Source organism: Agelaius tricolor, unplaced genomic scaffold, assembly GCF_023055355.1.
Source record: "Agelaius tricolor isolate 1412-34295 unplaced genomic scaffold, bAgeTri1.0.p SCAF_32, whole genome shotgun sequence".
NCBI classification, from domain to species: Eukaryota; Metazoa; Chordata; class Aves; order Passeriformes; family Icteridae; genus Agelaius; species Agelaius tricolor.
The window spans coordinates 5749099-5765749 of record NW_027269292.1 but is presented as its reverse complement, the minus strand read 5'-3'; the positions used below and the strand labels follow the sequence as shown (position 1 = coordinate 5765749).

The window sequence follows — 16651 nt, the reverse complement described above, 5'->3', positions numbered from 1 at the left end:
CAGGATCCAGAGGTTCTCGTTCCTGCCCAGGATCCTGGGATTTCTCATCCTGTCCATAATCCAGGATCCTGGGATTTCTCATCCTGTCCATAATCCAGGATCCTGGGATTCCCCATCCTGCCCATCATCCCAGCTCATCCAGGATCCCGGGATTCCCCTGTCCCGCCCCTGTCCCGGGATTCTCCTGCGCGTTTCTTTGCTGCCACCGGGTGTTCAGCTCCGCTCCTGCGCCCGGGATCCTCCGGGAGCTGCAGCTGGATCGGAGCCCCCGGCCGGGATTCTCAGACGTGGGGGGAACACACGGAGAGGCCGTGCCTGGGAATGGGGATGGGGACGGGAACAGGAAAGGGGATGGGAATGAGGTAGGGAACAGGGACAGGGATGGGAATGAGATAGGGAATGGGAATGGGAATGAGATAGGGAACAGGAATAGGGAACGGGGATGGGAACAGGAACAGGAAAGGGAATGGGGACCAGAATGGGGATGGGAATAGGAATGGGAACGGGAACCAGAATAGGATTGGGAACGGGAACAGGAATGGGAATGGGAACCAGAATGGGGATGGGGATGGGAATGGGAATGGGAACAGGAATGGGGATGGGAACCAGAATAGGATTGGGAATGGGAACGGGAACAGGAATGGGAATGGGGATGGGAATGGGAACCAGAATTGGGATGGGAACCAGAATAGGATTGGGAATGGGAACGGGAACCAGAATGGGAATGGGAATAGGAACGGGAACAGGAATGAGGATGAGAATGGGAACAGGAATGGGAATGGGAACAGGAATGGGAACGGGAACCGGAATGGGAACGGCTCCCCAGTGCCAGAGGGCAGGACTGGGTGGGACACTGGGAAGGAATTGTTCCTGTGAGAGGCGGGGATGGAATTGCCGGGGAAGCTGTGGCTGCCCCATCCCTGGAGCGGGGTTTGGAGCAGCCGGGGCGGTGCCAGGTGCCCCTTTTGGGGTGTTTTGCGTGGGGGCTGAGCTGTTCCCATCCCCCGCTCCCTGCAGGGCTGGGAATGTTGGGAATTCCCAGAGGGTGGGAACAGCTCAGGACAAAGTGCAGAGGGGACAGGAGAGGGGACAGCGCCGGGCAGGGCAGGAGTGGCCAGCAGGGGAAGGTCCCCTCCGGGAATGGGGAATGGGGAGGGCAGGAGCTGCTCCTGGCCGCCCTCCAGGCAGGAAGGGCAAGGGAAGGGCAGCCGTGGCTGGGGAAAGCTGCTCCGGCTCCTCCTGAGCGGCGCGGGAGGGACCCGGAGCCTCCCTGCCCTGCCCTCCCTCCGTGGGTGCTGCTGTGACAGGAGCCAGGTGGGGCTGGAGCGGCTGGAGCAGGAAAGGGGATTGGAAAGGGGACACAGAGGGGACAGGCAAATCCTGAATCTGCCCCTCCCTAATGCTGGATCTGCACCTCCCTAATCCCGAATCTGCCCCTCCCTGATCCCGAATCTGCCCCTCCCTAATCCTAAATCTCCACCTCCCAAATCCTGAATCTGCCCCTCCTAATCCTGAATCTGCCCCTCCCTAATGCTGGATCTGCACCTCCCTGATCCTGAATCTGCCCCTTCCTAATCCCGAATCTGCCCCTCCCAAATCCACGGGATTCTGGAACTGGTGGCAGGGAAGACTCCTGGTCCTCCTGGCATCCTGGTGTCCCTGAGTCCTGGCATTCCTGCTCCTGAATCTGCATCTCCCAAATCTCAAATCTTCATTTCCCAAATCCTGAATCTGCCCCTCCAAAATCCCAAATCTTCCCCTTCCAAATCCCAAATCAGCACCCCTCAAATCCTGAATCCACATCTCCCAAATCCGCATCTCCCAAATCCTGGATGTGCATCTCCCAAATCCTAAATCTGCATCTCCCAAATCCCGAATCTGCACCTCCCAAATCTAATTCGAGGCCTTTTCTAAGGTCTCAGATCAAATCTTGTATTTAATTTCAAGCTGCTTTAATTTACAACCCCAAAGTTCTAAAAATTCTTTCCATTTCCAATTGGGACAGGCTTGCTCCAGGGCTGATCCTGGCTCTCTGTGGGTGCAGGGAAAGGGGAAATTCACTTTTATTATGGAGCAGAGTTAACCTGGAAATTCCCTTTTATTATGGAGCAGAATTAACCTGGAAATTCACGTTTATTATGGAGCAGAGTTAACCTGGAAATTCACTTTTATTGTGGAGCAGAGTTAACCTGGAAATTCACTTTTATTGTGGAGCAGAGTTAACCTGGAAATTCACTTTTATTAGGGAGCAGAGTTAACCTGGAAATTCACTTTTATTGTGGAGCAGAGTTAACCTGGAAATTCATGGAAATTCACTTTTATTATGGAGCAGAGTTAACCTGGAAATTCACTTTTATTGTGGAGCAGAGTTAACCTGGAAATTCATGGAAATTCACTTTTATTAGGGAGCAGAGTTAACCTGGAAATTCATGGAAATTCACTTTTATTATGGAGCAGAGTTAACCTGGAAATTCATTTTTATTGTGGAGCAGAGTTAACCTGGAAATTCACTTTTATTAGGGAGCAGAGTTAACCTGGAAATTCATGGAAATTCACTTTTTTTAGGGAGCAGAGTTAACCTGGGGGTGCCCAGCTCAGCCTGCCCTGGGTTCCCATGGACCATCCCAGCCCCATCCTCAATTTCCTGCCTGAAATCCCTGTTGGGACAGAGGGGAAAGGAGCAGGGGAGGGATGGGAACAGAAATGTCCCCCCCTGGATGGAGCTGGGGATGCTTCCTTCCTGCAGCCCAGCACAATGGTTCCCATTCATGCTGGCCTTGTTTGGATCTGCTGTGCCCAGGGATTGTTTCCTGTCCAGCTCTGGTGCAACAGAAAGCAGAGGAGCCCTGGGCTGACAGGGCAGCCTTTGAGCAGGGCTTGGAAAATGTTATTCCATGGGACAGCCTGTGCCTCCCACGCTGTGTCTGTGGGGAAAAACACAAAAAAAAAAGGGAAAAAAAATTGTTTGATGAACGTAGGGAGATTGAAACCAGGCAAAAATGTTCAGCTGTGTTCTCTGGGGATGAATGGAGTCATTGTGGCACTGTGGGGTTTTCCCTCGCACACTCACAGGTCTGGCTCTGCTGGGGATGGACCCAGAGGAGCTCAGAGGGAGCAAAGATCCTCAGGAGGGGCTGGATCCACCTCTGGCAGAGCAGGAACACCCCTAGGAAATGCCCCCCGAGCTGGAATCTGCATCTCCCAAATCCTGAATCTGCATCTCCCAAATCTGCATCTCCCAAATGCCAAATCTGCATCTCCCAAATCCTAAATCAGCATCTCCCAAATCTGCCCCTCCCAAATCCTGAATCAGCATCTCCCAAATCCCAAATCAGCATCTCCCAAATCTGCATCTCCCAAATCCCAAATCTGCATCTCCCAAATCTGCATCTCCCAAATCCTAAATCTGCCTCTCCCAAATCCTGAATCTGCATCTCCCAAATCCCGAATCTGCATCTCCCAAATCTGCATCTCCCAAATCCCGAATCTGCATCTCCCAAATCTGCATCTCCCAAATCCCGAATCTGCATCTCCCAAATCAGCATCTCCCAAATCCCGAATCTGCATCTCCCAAATCAGCATCTCCCAAATCCTGAATCTGCCTCTCCCAAATCCTAAATCTGCCTCTCCCAAATCCTGAATCTGCATCTCCCAAATCCTAAATCAGCATCTCCCAAATCAGCATCTCCCAAATCCCGAATCTGCCCCTCCCAAATCCCGAATCTGCATCTCCCAAATCTCAATCTCCCAAATCAGCATCTCCCAAATCCCAAATCTGCCCCTCCCATATCCTAAATCAGCATCTCCTGAATCTGCCCCTCCCAAATCCCGAATCTGCATCTCCCAAATCCCAAATCTTCCCCTCTCAAGTCCCAAATCTCCCCCCACCTTTCCTGTATCCCAGGAAGGGGAACAGAGCCAAGCCCAGCCCTGGGTCCGGAACAGGGGGAAGATGAAGATGCTCATTAATCACCTTTTAATCACCTTTTAATCCCCTTTTAATCATCAGCCTGGCCTGGGGGTGTTCCCTGGGGAGCTGGGAGGTGCCTGCAGGGCTGGGCTGGCCCTGGGGGCGTTCCCAGCTCAGCTCTGGGGGCTTTGGGGAGCCCAGGGTGAGGAGGGGGCCCTGAGCTGCACCCTGGCCTGACAGAGGGGAGGGAAATCATCCCTGGGTTATCAGGATAAATCCTCGTTTTGCATCCCTGATCCTGGCACTAAACCCTGGCTTTATCACTAATCCCAGCTCTTATCTCACATCCCAGATTTATCATATATCCCAGATTTATCACACATCCCTGGGTTATCACACATCCCTCTTTTTATCACACATCCCTGGGTTATCAGGATAAATCCTTGTTTTGCATCCCTGATCCTGGCATTAAACCCTGGCCTTATCACTAATCCCAGGTTTTATCACACATCCCAGATTTATCACATATCCCAGATTTACCACATATCCCAGATTTATCACACATCCTTGGGTTATCACACATCCCTGGGTTATCACACATCCCTGATTTTGGCATTAATCACTGGTTTATCAGGGATAAACCCTCATTTTAAATCCCTGGGGAGAACAGGGAAGGAACGGCTCTGTGGAGCAGGGTTTAACAGGGGAGCAGAAGGAAGGAGAAGCTGGGTGTTAAACCCTGTGTGGAACAGGGTCTAACAGGGGAATAGAGGGAAGTAGAAGCTCTGTGGAACAGGGTTTAACAGAGGAGCAGCTCTGTGTGGAGCATGGTTTAACTGAGGAGAAGCTGTGTGGAACAGGGTTTAACAGAGGAGCAGCTCTGTAGAGCAGGGTTTAACTGAGGAGAAGCTGTGTGGAACAGGGTTTAAGAGGAGAGCAGAGGGAAGGAGCAGCTGGGTGTTAAACCCTGTGTGGAACAGGGTCTAACAGGGGAATAGAGGGGAGGAGAAGCTCTGTGGAACAGGGTTTAAGAGGGGAGAACAGAGAAGGAACAGCTCTGTGGAACAGGGTTTAGCTGGGGAAAGGAGCAGCTGGGTGGAACAGGGTTTAACAGGAGAGCAGAGGGAAGGAGAAACTGTGTGTTAAACCCTCTGTGGGACAGGGGAGGGCAGGGAAGGAGCAGAGAGAGGGAGCAGCTGTGTGGAACAAGGTCTAACAGGAGAGCAGAATGAAGGAGCAGCTGTGTGTTAAACCCTGTGTAGAACAGAGTCTAACAGGGGAGTAGAGGGAAGAAGAAGCTCTGTGGAACAGGGTCCAACAGGGGAGAACAGGGAAGGAGCAGCTCTGTGGAACAGGGTTTAACAGGAGAGCAGAAGGAAGGAGAAGCTGTGTGTTCAACCCCGTGTAGAACAGAGTCTAACAGGGGAGAACAGGGAAGGGGAAGCTGGGTGTTAAACCCTGTGTGGAACAGGGTTTAACTGAGGAACAGCTGTGTGGAACAGGGTTTAAGAGGGGAGCAGAAGGAAGGAGAAGCTGTGTGGAACAGGGTCTAACAGGAGAGAACAGGGAAGGAGCAGCTGTGTAGAACAGGGTTTAACAGAGGAGCAGCTCTGCAGAGCAGGGTTTAACAGGGCAGCAGCTGTTTGGAACAGGGTCCAACAGGTAGGGCAGGTCTGGGGAAAGGGCCCCGTGAGCTCCTTCCCACCTGCAGCCCTGATCAAACACCTCGGCGGGCGGCCCGGGGGCAGCCGTGATGTAATCGCAGCAGCCACAAACAATCGGGCCTTTCAGGGCCCGATAACAATCCCAACAGTATGGAAGGGCTGCCATGCAAGAATACACATGCACATTCTCCACTGCGGGGAACTGAAAGCCTGAGTGAAAAGGGGCTTGTTAAGAATATGTAGCCTGCTTTCATAATCACTCCCTCAAAGAATAGGCCCTTGAAAACAAGGCTTTAGGCTTATAGAAGGCTTTCTGTGCCTTGACCTTGCAAATATGCAGAGATGCCAACTTTTTTTTTTTTTTGCAAGTGAACTTGGAGTTTCTCAGCGTGGTGCCGGAGCAGTTGGCAGCAGAGGGGGGTAGGAGCTCCAGCCTGGGATGTTCCATGGGGAACCCCAGCAGCAGGGCATGGATTCACCTTTTCTTCCCAAAACCTGGGCTCTGCTGCATGGCAGGGTGAGCCAAGGGCAGGCAGAGCTCACCTGTGGGTGCCGGGGGTTCTGTGCCTGGTTTGGGGCAGTTCTGGGGGACGTGGCTGCCCCGTGGCTGTCACCACCCCGGTTTTACGGACAGGGAGGTGGAGGCAGAGCTGGGAAGGGCAACGCATCCAGTGTGTGTTGGGTCCTTGATGCTTCCAAGGACACCGAGGCTGTTGTGCCCACTGGAGGGGTCACCCAGGTGCCATTTCTGTGCTGGTGACATCCCCAGGCAGAGTCGGGTGTGATTTTCCCTGGATGTGCTTAGGCTGGGGATGAGCTGCAGCTTGTCCCGCCCCATCCACAGAATCCCAGGATCACCGAGGCTGGAAAAGCTCTCCAAGGTCACTCAGCCCAACCTGTGCCTGATCCCCACCTTGTCACCGAGTGCCGCATCCTTGGGCACCTCCAGGGGTGGCAAAAATCCGACCAGACGGGAGCTGAGTCCCCCCCCTTTGTACCCCGTACCCCACCTTTCTTCTCCTCTCTTTGGAGACCCCAAACCCTTCACCCCGCGGGTTTTGGTGGCTCATGGCCGTGTCCCCCCCGTGTCCCCGGGCTGTGTCTCCGTGCTGTGTTTTTAACAATGTATTCCCCGCTGCAGCGGCCGGGGAAGCCTTCCAAGGATCCGCACCTATTCCCGTCAAAAGGCGCCTTTGTTCCCCTGGACACAATGGCACAATGACAGACACAATGGCACAATGGGGCTTTGATTGCTCCTGCCCGCCCCGGGGCTGCTGCTGCTGCTGCTGCGGGGGAAGGTGTGAGCTGAGGCTCAGCCCTGGGATGGGATGGAGTGTCCCTTGGGATGGGAACATTCCTTGGCATGGAGTATTCCTCAGGATGGGAATATCCCTTGGGATGGGATATCCTTTGGGGTATCCCTTGGGCTGGGAATATCCGGTCGGATATCCCTCGGGATAGAGTGTCCTTTGGGATGGTGTATCCTTTGGGACAGGACGATCCCTTTGGATGTGCTGTCCTTTGGGACGATAATAGCCTTTGGGATGCAGCATCTCTTGGGATGGGACGTCCCTTGGGACATGAGTGTCCCTTGGGATGGAGCATCCTTTTGGGATGGGGGTGTCCTTTGGGACAGGGCATCCCTTTGAATGGGCTATCCCTTGGGACAGAATATCTCTTGGGATGGGATGTCATTTGGGACAGGAAATCCCTGGGGATGGGACATCCCTTGAGATGTGATATCCTTTGGGATGGGACGATCTCTTGGGATGGGGGCTCCCTTGGGACAGGATATCCCTTGGGATAGGAGCATCTCTTGGAATGGGCTAGCCTTTGGGGTGTGAGTATCCTTTGGGATTGTGTGTCCCTTGGGACGGATATCCATTGGGACGGGATGTCCCTTGGGATGGAATATCCCTTGGGATGGAATATCCCTTGGGATGGATTTATTTGGAGCACCGGAGGTGAATCCTCCCTTTTCTTTCTCCCGGCCAGAACAGGGGTGGCCCCGTTGGGGCAGTGGCCTGAGGAAGGCATTAGGAATGTTCAGGTGTTCCCTTGGCAGGGAGGATTCCCATTCCCTGGGGTGTCCCTGGTGGCAGGGAATGTGTGGTCCCTGGGGAATGGGGCCTGCTGAGCAGATCCTGTGGGAACAGGGAGGAAATGGGGGCCAGGAGATATCAGGGGACGTTCCCAGTGTGGTGCTGAGCCCAGCAGGTCCCTCCTGCCCCAAGGAGCTCCACGAGCAGGGCCAGAGGTGGCCTCGCACTGTCCCTGGTGGCCTCTGCTCTGTGTGTGTCCCTCACGGAGGCTGCACCACGGGAACAGCACGGGAACAGCACGGGAACAGCACGGGAACAGCACGGGAACGGCACGGGAACAGCACGGGAACACCCACATGTCCTGGGAAAAGGGATAAAATCCTGCCCTGGGCTGGGCTTTCATGGCAGCCCCAGCTGTAGGGCTGGGAATGGTTTTGGGGAGCCCACACGGATTGTCCTGGGGTTATTCCTGCTTTTGGGAAACCCATATGGATTGTCCTGGTATTGTTCCTGGTTTTGAGGAGCCCACATGGATTGTCCTGGGGTTGTTCCTGGTTTTGGGGTGCCCACATGGATTGTCCTGGGGTTGTTCCTGGTTTTGGGGTGCCCACATGGATTGTCCTGGGGTTGTTCCTGGTTTTGAGGAGCCCACACGGATTGTCCTGGGGTTGTTCCTGGTTTTGGGGAGCCCACACGGATTGTCCTGGCGGGTGTGTGGGAAGGAGAGCAGGGCCAAACCCCTGATGGTTTCTCCTGGATCTCCCCCCATTCCATCCCTTCCTCCCGCCCTCGGGGGTCAGCCTGGGGGTCCCAATTCCCGGTGGGATCGGGATGGGGGGGGAGCTCCCCACCCTTCCCACACAGACCCCTCCATTCACAGCTCCCTCCCTGCTAATTTGTTGTGGCCAGGAGCAGCAATAGCTGCTTTGTGCTGAGCCAGGGAAGGAGGGGGAAAAAAAAAAGCCCCAGAGCCCAGACAGCGGCTCCAGTGTTTTCCTGCAGGGATGGTTTTCCCCCTCCGTCCTCCCTCTCTCTGCCTGGAATAATGTTTGTGATTGTGAGGGCCTGTCCTGCCCAGGGAAACCCAGAGCCTCTCCCCCTGGCCCTCCCCTCTTCTGTAAACCCTGGGAGAAGTTCAAACAACCCAGGGAGGTTTTTTCTCACCGGGCTTATTTTACTCATAGGAAACGAGGGGGTGTAAAAAGGGAGCAGGAACTGAGCTGGGAGAGGCTCTGGGGTCTCTCTGGGGTCACTCAGAGCCCCCAGGGCGGTGCCACTCTTGGTGTCCCCCAGTGCCACCAACAGAGCCCAGCAAAGGTGGGGAGAGGCTCCCGGGGTGGAGCAGGGATGTGTGGGGAGCCTGGGATGCCCCATTTGGTGCCTGAAATGTTCCCCCAAAATCCCAAACCCCAGCCACGCACAGCTCCAGCAGAAACCCAGTGGGAGCTGCTCAGGGAGGGAATTCCTCCCTATGAGGACAAAATCCTTCCCTGGCAGGGTGGGAGGCCCTGGGATGGAATTCCCAGAGCAGCTGGGGCTGCCCCTGGGTCCCTGGAGGTGCCCAAGGCCAGGCTGGGCAGGGCTGGGAGCAGCCTGGGACAGTGGGGGTGTCCCTGCCATGGCAAGGGGTGGAACGGGACGGGATTTAAATCCCTTCCCACCCAAAGCATTCCAGGATTTTGGGATTCCGTGACTGATGGACAGCCCTGCGCTCCCCTCTGCTGAGTTTGACCCCGGAGGTTCCAAGTGTTCCCTTTCCATGGGATGCAAGAGGAGGAAAAGAGGGAAAGCAAGAAAAGAGGGAAGGCAAAGCCCTGTGGCTGTTGGGGCCCCTCTGGCAGAGCCCCCCAGGAGGGAGGAAGCTGAGCCCCCTTAAACCTGGGCTGCTCCAGGTCCAGCACTGGGAATGCTGCATCTCCTGGGAATGCTGCATCTCCTGGGAATGCTGCATTTCCTGGGAATGCTGCTCCAGGTGCAGCACTGGGAATGCTGCAGCTCCCAGGAATCCTCGGGCTGGAATCCCTCCCAGGACAAATCTCCTCTCCTCCATCTGCTCCCTGCTGCTCCGTGGGCTGGTGCTGGAGCTGGTGGAAGCTCTGCAGCTCTTGGGGGATGGAATTTGCTGGGATCCTGTTAAATTTGGGCACTGGGGCTGGGAGCTCTTCCAGTGAATCCTTGATCACGTCCCTTTATCCCAGCAGCCCATCCCAGGCTGAGCTTTGCCCCCCTGACATAAACAAATGGATCTATTTGTGCTTTTTTTAGGAACTTAGCCATTGGGATTGGGATCCAGAACTTCCAGAGGGCCTGGCTGTCAGCCTGCCCCTGCGTGGCGCTGGATTCTCCACCTGGAAAGCTTTCTGGTGAGCTCTGCCTGTGCTGCAGGGAAAGGAGCCTGCACCAGCCCCTCCTGCCTCCGAGCCCCCACATCCACCCCCGTTCTGGATCCGCTGTGTTCCCTCTGCTGCTGGGGGTGCTGCAGCTCCTCAGCCCTGTCCCGCTCCTTCCACACCCTCCAAGCCCAGATCCCAGCCCCTGGATCCCAGGATGCATCCCTGATCAACCATCACATCCCAGGGATGCATCCCTGATCAGCCATCACATCCCAGGGATGCATCCCTGATCCCAGCAACCATCACATCCCAGGGATGCATCCCTGATCCCAGCAATCACCACATCCCAGGGATGCATCCCTGATCAACCATCACATCCCAGGGATGCATCCCTGATCAGCCATCACATCCCAGGGGTGCATCCCTGATCCCAGCAATCACCACATCCCATGATCCCTGAATCCCATGCCCTGAATCCCTGATCCCAACCATCACCACATCCCATTCCAGTGCCTGTGCTGAGCTCCAGATCCTGCCCTGCCTTTATTATTATTATTATTATTATTATTATTATTATTATTATTATTACTATTTAATTTTTATGTCACTTCATTTTTCTTTCTCCTTCTAGGCTGCATTTCAACCCCACCTCTATTTCCCCCCTTTTCCTGAGGTGCAAAAGCCAAGGGCACAAACCCTGGGAGCAGGAGCTGCGTTCCTGCTCCTGCCCTGCTCTGCTGATGGATGGAGGGAGGAGGGGGAGGCTCCCAAACTGCTCCAAGTTTTGTTTTCCTTTCCTCCCACCCACCTCCTTAAGTGCTGGGACTTGCAGCAGGATTGCTGCTGCTGAGAAAGGATTTCCCATGGTCCAGAGAGGTGTGAACAATCCTAGAGGGAAAGAAAAGGAGTGGGCAGGACGTGGTGTCCTGGAGGAGTGGCCAGGTGTCCTCTTTGGGGCTGAGTTGTGCTGATTGGAAGTGTTCCCTCTGCCCTGGGAGCTGGATCCCCAAATCCCACAGAGCTGCTGGGGCAGGAATAGATCCTGCCTGGAAAACTCAGCTGGGAAATGGTCAAAATTGTTATGTCCAACCCTTTCCTGTTGCCATGATCCAGGTGCCTTGGCCAGGTGTGCTGTCTGACTCCTCCCGGGCACCGGGAGCAGCAGGATGGGGAGATGTGAGCCCCTGATCCCTTTGGATGGCTGTTCCAGCCCTGCTCCAGCCCTCCAGGCGTGTTCTGGCTGTTTTTCTGGCAGGTATGGGCAGCTGAGTGGGATGGTGGAGCCCCTGGCCGGGCTCCTGGGCGCCTGGGCCGTGGTGCTGGCAGAGCCGCTGCTGCCCTACGCGCTGGATTCGCTGCTGGAGCCATGGTCTACGTGGTGATGGACGACATCATTCCCGAGGCACAGACCAGGTGAGGCCCCCCTCACCTGTGGGAGGGTCCTCTTACCCCTGGGAGCAGGGAGGGTCCGTGGCAAGGGGGAGTTTGGGAGCAGAGGGGATGGAAACACCCAGCCAAGGCTGCGGAGTGGGGATGGGCTCTGGATGGAGGGGCTGGGAATCCTCCAGGCACAAACTGAGAGAAAAGGGGAAAGTTACCCCATGGAGATGGGGTTTGGATCCTGGGGGGCTCAGGATGCAGACATGTGGTCCCTCCCCATGCCAGGGAATGAGGGGTCCCAGTTACCCCTGGGAACAAGGAGGGTCTGTGGGAAATGGGAGTTTGGGAGCAGAGGGGATGGAAACACCCAGCCAAGGCTGCACAGTGCAGATGTGTGGTGGTGTTTGCAGGGGGTCCCAGGATGAGGAAGAGATGAGGATCTGACTCCATGTTTCTGAAGGCTGATTTATTATTTTATGAGATATATTACATCAAAACTATATTAAATCTATACTAAAAGAATAGAAGAAAAGATTTCATCAGAAGGCTTGCAGAGAAGGAAAAGAATGATAATAAAATCTTGTGACTGACCAGAGTCTGAGCAGCTGGGCTGTGATTGGCCATTAATTAGAAACAACCACATGAGCCCAATCCCAGATGCACCTGTTGCATTCCATAGCAGCAGATAATCATGCTTACATTTTGTTCTGATGCCTCAGCTTCTCAGGAGAAAAAAATCCTAGCAAAAGGATTTTCCATAAAATGTGTCCGTGACAGAGATGGGTTCTGCTCCTTGGCTGGATGGAGGGGCTGGGAATCCTCCAGGGGCAACTGAGAGAAAAAGGGAAAGTTACCCATGGGGATGGGGTTTGGGATCCTGGGGGGTCAGGATGCAGCGTGAGGTTGCTGTGCTCCCTCCCCATGCCAGGGAATGGGGGGGTCCCAGTTATCCCTGGGAACAAGGAGGGTCTGTGGAAATGGGAGTTTGGGAGCAGAGCCAAGGCTGGGAAGTGCAAATAGGCTCTGGATGGAGGGGCTGGGAATCCTCCAGGGGGCAAACTGAGAGGAAAAGGGAAAGTTACCCCATGGGGATGGGGTTTGGATCCTGGGGGGGTCAGGATGCAGCCGTGGGGTTGCTGTGCTCCCTCCCCATGGGCAGGAGGGCTGGGAACATGGGGGCTGGATGGGACACGAGCAGCATTCCTGCCCAACACTCCCTGTCCCCTCTCCCTGCAGTGGCAACGGGAAATTGGCATCCTGGACGTCCATCCTGGGCTTTGTGGTGATGATGTCCCTGGATGTGGGGCTGGGCTAGGGCAGGGCTGCATTCCCAGAGGACACAGCAGAGCCCGCGCCGCGGGATCGGGAGCCGCGCACAGCCTTGGCCCGGGACTGGATCTGTGCATAGAACTTTGGGATCTGGTTTTGGTGTTGATTTCCTCTGATTTGTATCTCCCCTCCCCTCTGAGCTCCTGGCGATGGTTTCCAAGCACAACATGGGTGGCTCCTCCAGATCCTGGTTTGCTTTTCCTCTTGGAAGGGGCGGTGGATGATGCTGGGCTGGTTTCTCTGGGGAAAGCATTTGGGATTCTGATCCTCTCTGTTCTGCCAGAGGTTGGGAATTCCCTGCCCGTGTGGAGGCTGGTCTGGGGTCTTGAAATGGAGCAATCTCCTTATGAGTGTGGAATTGCACCCTTTTTTGGGAAGGTTGAAGGCATTGGGACTGTGATGAGCCATGGGATCACAGGTCTCCCACATCCTGCTGCTCCTCAGAGCACTGCAGGGAATTGGTTTGGATGCATGGAGATGGTCCAGCAAATAAAGATGAATTTTCTTGAGATCTCTGCAAGAGGGAAATGTCATTTTTTCCTGAATGTGTCTCAGAGGGGCACTGCTCCAATGTGCTGTGTCCAATGCTCTGGGGTTTTCTATGGGAAAAACCCAGGAAAGGAGGATTTGAGTGTTTTCCCTGCAATTCCATGCAGAGCTGTCTGGGCTTTCAAGGGATTCTGGCTTTCAGCTGCTGCTTCCAGCAATCAGAACTCCCTGAAAAGGGCCAAGCAGAGGGGACAGAAACACCCAGCCATGGCCTGGGACATGGAGATGGGCTCTGGGGGAGTGACCCCACAGCTGGAGAGGGATTTGGGATCCTGGGGATGGCCCTGGGCCCCCAGCCCGTGTCCCTGCTTCCCCAAACCCTCCTGGGCATCACCTGCATCCCTGGCTGCCTCCTGCTGCTCTGGAACTGGGGCTGGGATGTTCCAGACCCACCTTTGGTCCCCCCAAAGGGAACAGGCTGGAATAAACTGAGCTCTCCATTTTGTTCAGTCCCTGTTTGTTTTTTTTTTTTTTGATGGATTTCCTTTGTGTGTCCTCTGGATGATCCAAAGCTCCTGTTTGCTGATGGATTTGACCTTTTAACTGTGATTGCTTTCAATAAATGGGAAATGGAGTTTGCACGGGCTGTTCCATGCCATAAACCCACGGATTTGCTCCTCCTCCCTGCACTCTGCTGGGTTTCCTCTCTCCAGCCTCGCTGCTCCTGGCTTTCCAAGGTCCTCTCTTGGCTGGGAAAGCTTCCTTGGGGCTGAGAAAAGAAGGGAAAAGCCAAGGAGAGGCAGTTTCACCCTGGCTGTGCATCCCTGGAACAGCGGGGCTGAGCTGGGTCCCTCCAGGCACGGGGGGAAATTTGGGAATTCAGCCTTTGCAGGATAAACAGGGGGGTCAGGCCCTCTTTTGGAAAGGTGAGAGCTGTCCCTGCATGCCAGGGAAGGGATCTGCCACAGCTGGGAACCAGAGCCCTCCAGTGCCCCATTCCCAGCGCTCTCCCTAATTCCACCCACACGGGAGGCTCTGGAAAGCTCTGAGCTCTCGGTTTCCAGCTTAAAAACCTTCAAATCCTCTGGGATGTCCACGCTGGGGATCTCCAGCCTGTCAGGGACGTTCCTGGTTTAATTCCTGGCGTGTGGTGCCAGCTGGTACAAAAAAAAAACCATTAGAGAGTTGGAGGCAGCCTTGTAATCAGATTTCTGGGAGATAATGCCAAATCAAGCATTTAATCCTGCCTGGATGCAGCCAGGCCAGGTGGGGATGGAGCCCTGGGAAGGAGCAGGCAGGCAGGGAGGCAGAAATCCCAGAGGAAAATCCCATTTTTCTGTTTGTCCTCTGGAGGAAAATGAAATGATTCTCCCCATTCCTTGGGGTGAGGGGAAGCTGCCACAGGGCCAGGACTGAAATTCCCCTGGGGACAAGAAATGGCCGTGGAAAAGGGGAATTTGGGAGCAGAGGGGATAGAAACACCCAGCCAAGGCCTGGATGTGGAGATGGGCTCTGGGGGAGTGGGACCCCATGGCTGGAGAGGGGATTTGGGATCCTGGGATGGCCCTGGGCCCCCAGCCCGTGTCCCTGCTGTGGAAAAGGGGAGGAATCCCTGGATCACAGCTCCTGCTGGGCACAGGGAAGTTCATCCCCCCCTTTCCACCCCTTCCATGGGAAGATTCAGCCTTTGGAGGGGTTGGAAATGTCCTGTGAGCTGCTCATACATAAAATATCAAATTCTAGCTGGGGATCTCTCCTCCCCCCACTGATTTTTCAGTAATACCTTTAAATTCCTGAGTTTGATCTTAGAATAAATTTTAGGAGTGGTTGGAGGGAAACTTAAGCTGTGACCCTCTGCAGTTAAACTTCAAACCCCCAAATAAATTTCCTTTCCTTTCCTTCCTTTTCCTTTCCTTTCCTTTCCTTTCCTTCTTTCCTTTCCTTTCCTTTCCTTTCCTTTCCTTTCCTTTCCTTTCCTTTCCTTTCCTTTCCTTTCCTTTCCTTTCCTTTCCTTTTCCTTTCTTTCCTTTCCTTTCCTTTCCTTTCCTTTCCTTTCCTTTCCTTTCCCTCCCTTCCCTTCCCTTCCCTTCCCTTCCCTTCCCTTCCTCTCTCTTCTCTCTTTTACTTTTCCTTTCTTTTTTCTTTTTTCTATTTTCTTTTTCCTTCTCCTTTCCCACCCAACCCCCAGCCTGTATCTGTGGCCCCTTTGCTGCTGTTTTTTGGATGTTTTGGGGTTTTCCAAGCCCTGCCGATTAACGGGGTGACCAGAGAATGGGGAAAGAATGGGGAAAGAATGGGAAATCCCCCAGTTCCTCCCAGCCCCGGGGGTGGCTGTGCTTGGCACTGGAGGCTCTGCTGCTGCCTGTGCAGGAGCTGCTGCTCCCAGGGCTTGGCCAAGCTCCGTGGCTGTGGAAAAGCCCAGGAATGCAGGGCTGGGTGCATTTTTTCTGCTTTTATTCTGGGTTTGTTTTTTTTTTTTTTTTTTTGTGTTTCAGAGGCCAAACCATGGAGGGGCTGCCTGGACCGGCACCATCGGTGGCTGCTGAGGAGGTGGTGGAGGAATCCCCAGGGAAGCTCCTCTGGAGCCAGGAGGGATGAGCTGGGCTGGAATTGATGCCCAGTGGAGGATGGAGGCTGCTGATAGCTGGGAGCAGGGCCTGTGTTCATCTGGGGATTCATGGGTGTGCAGTGCCCTTCCCTTTTCCCTTCTCCCTTCTCCCTTTCCCCTTTTCCTTCTCCCTTTTCCCTTTCCCTTTTCCCTTTTCCCTTTTTCCTTTTTCCCTCCCAGGTCCAGGGTGGGATTCTTGGGGTGTCTGGGCAGAGGCTGGACTGGATGATTCCTGTGATGGTCCCTATGGGCTGGATGTCCCCTGTGATGGTCCCTGTAGGGCTGGATGTCCCCTGTGATGGTCCCATGGGACTGGATGGTCCCTGTAGGGTTGGATGTCCCCTGTGATGGTCCCTATGGGGCTGGATGGTCCCTGTAGGGCTGGATGTCCCCTGTGATGGTCCCTATGGGGCTGGATGGTCCCTGTAGGGCTGGATGTCCCCTGTGATGGTCCCTATGGGGCTGGATGTCCCTGTAGGGCTGGATGTCCCCTGTGATGGTCCCTGTGGGGCTGGATGGTCCCTGTAGGGCTGGATGTCCCCTGTGATGGTCCCTGTGGGGCTGGATGGTCCCTGTAGGGCTGGATGTCCCCTGTGGCGGTCCCTATGGGGCTGGATGGTCCCTATGGGGCTGGATGTCCCCTGTGATGGTCCCTATAGGACTGGATGTCCCCTGTCTCCCCCAGCTGCTCGCGGTGCTCCCCGGCGGCCGGCGGTGACTCAGGGCCCAGGAACGGCTCTCGGGGATGCCAGGAACGAGCGGGGCCGGGCGGCCCGTGCCGTGCCGGGGGCTGGGAAGGCGCAGGCGGCTGCGGTTTGCAGGGCAGGGCGGGGACAGCAACCCCGAGCGAGGCTTTGCACGCAAAGGGAACAATAATCCCATTATGAGCCCCGCGG

General features: G+C 55.0%; 1 protein-coding gene across 1 annotated transcript in view; it reads left to right on the top strand.

Annotated features, from left to right (window-relative positions):
• Nucleotides 1–12771, top strand: part of SLC39A11 (solute carrier family 39 member 11) — a 73125-nt gene extending 60354 nt beyond the window's left edge. The window contains 5 exon segments of the mRNA XM_071451405.1: nt 9882–9910; nt 9913–9979; nt 11205–11293; nt 11296–11362; nt 12566–12771. Of these exon segments, the coding sequence (XP_071307506.1) occupies nt 9882–9910; nt 9913–9979; nt 11205–11293; nt 11296–11362; nt 12566–12644 (331 nt within the window). The 3' untranslated portion in view covers nt 12645–12771.
• The last annotated feature ends 3880 nt before the right edge of the window (nt 12772–16651 follow it).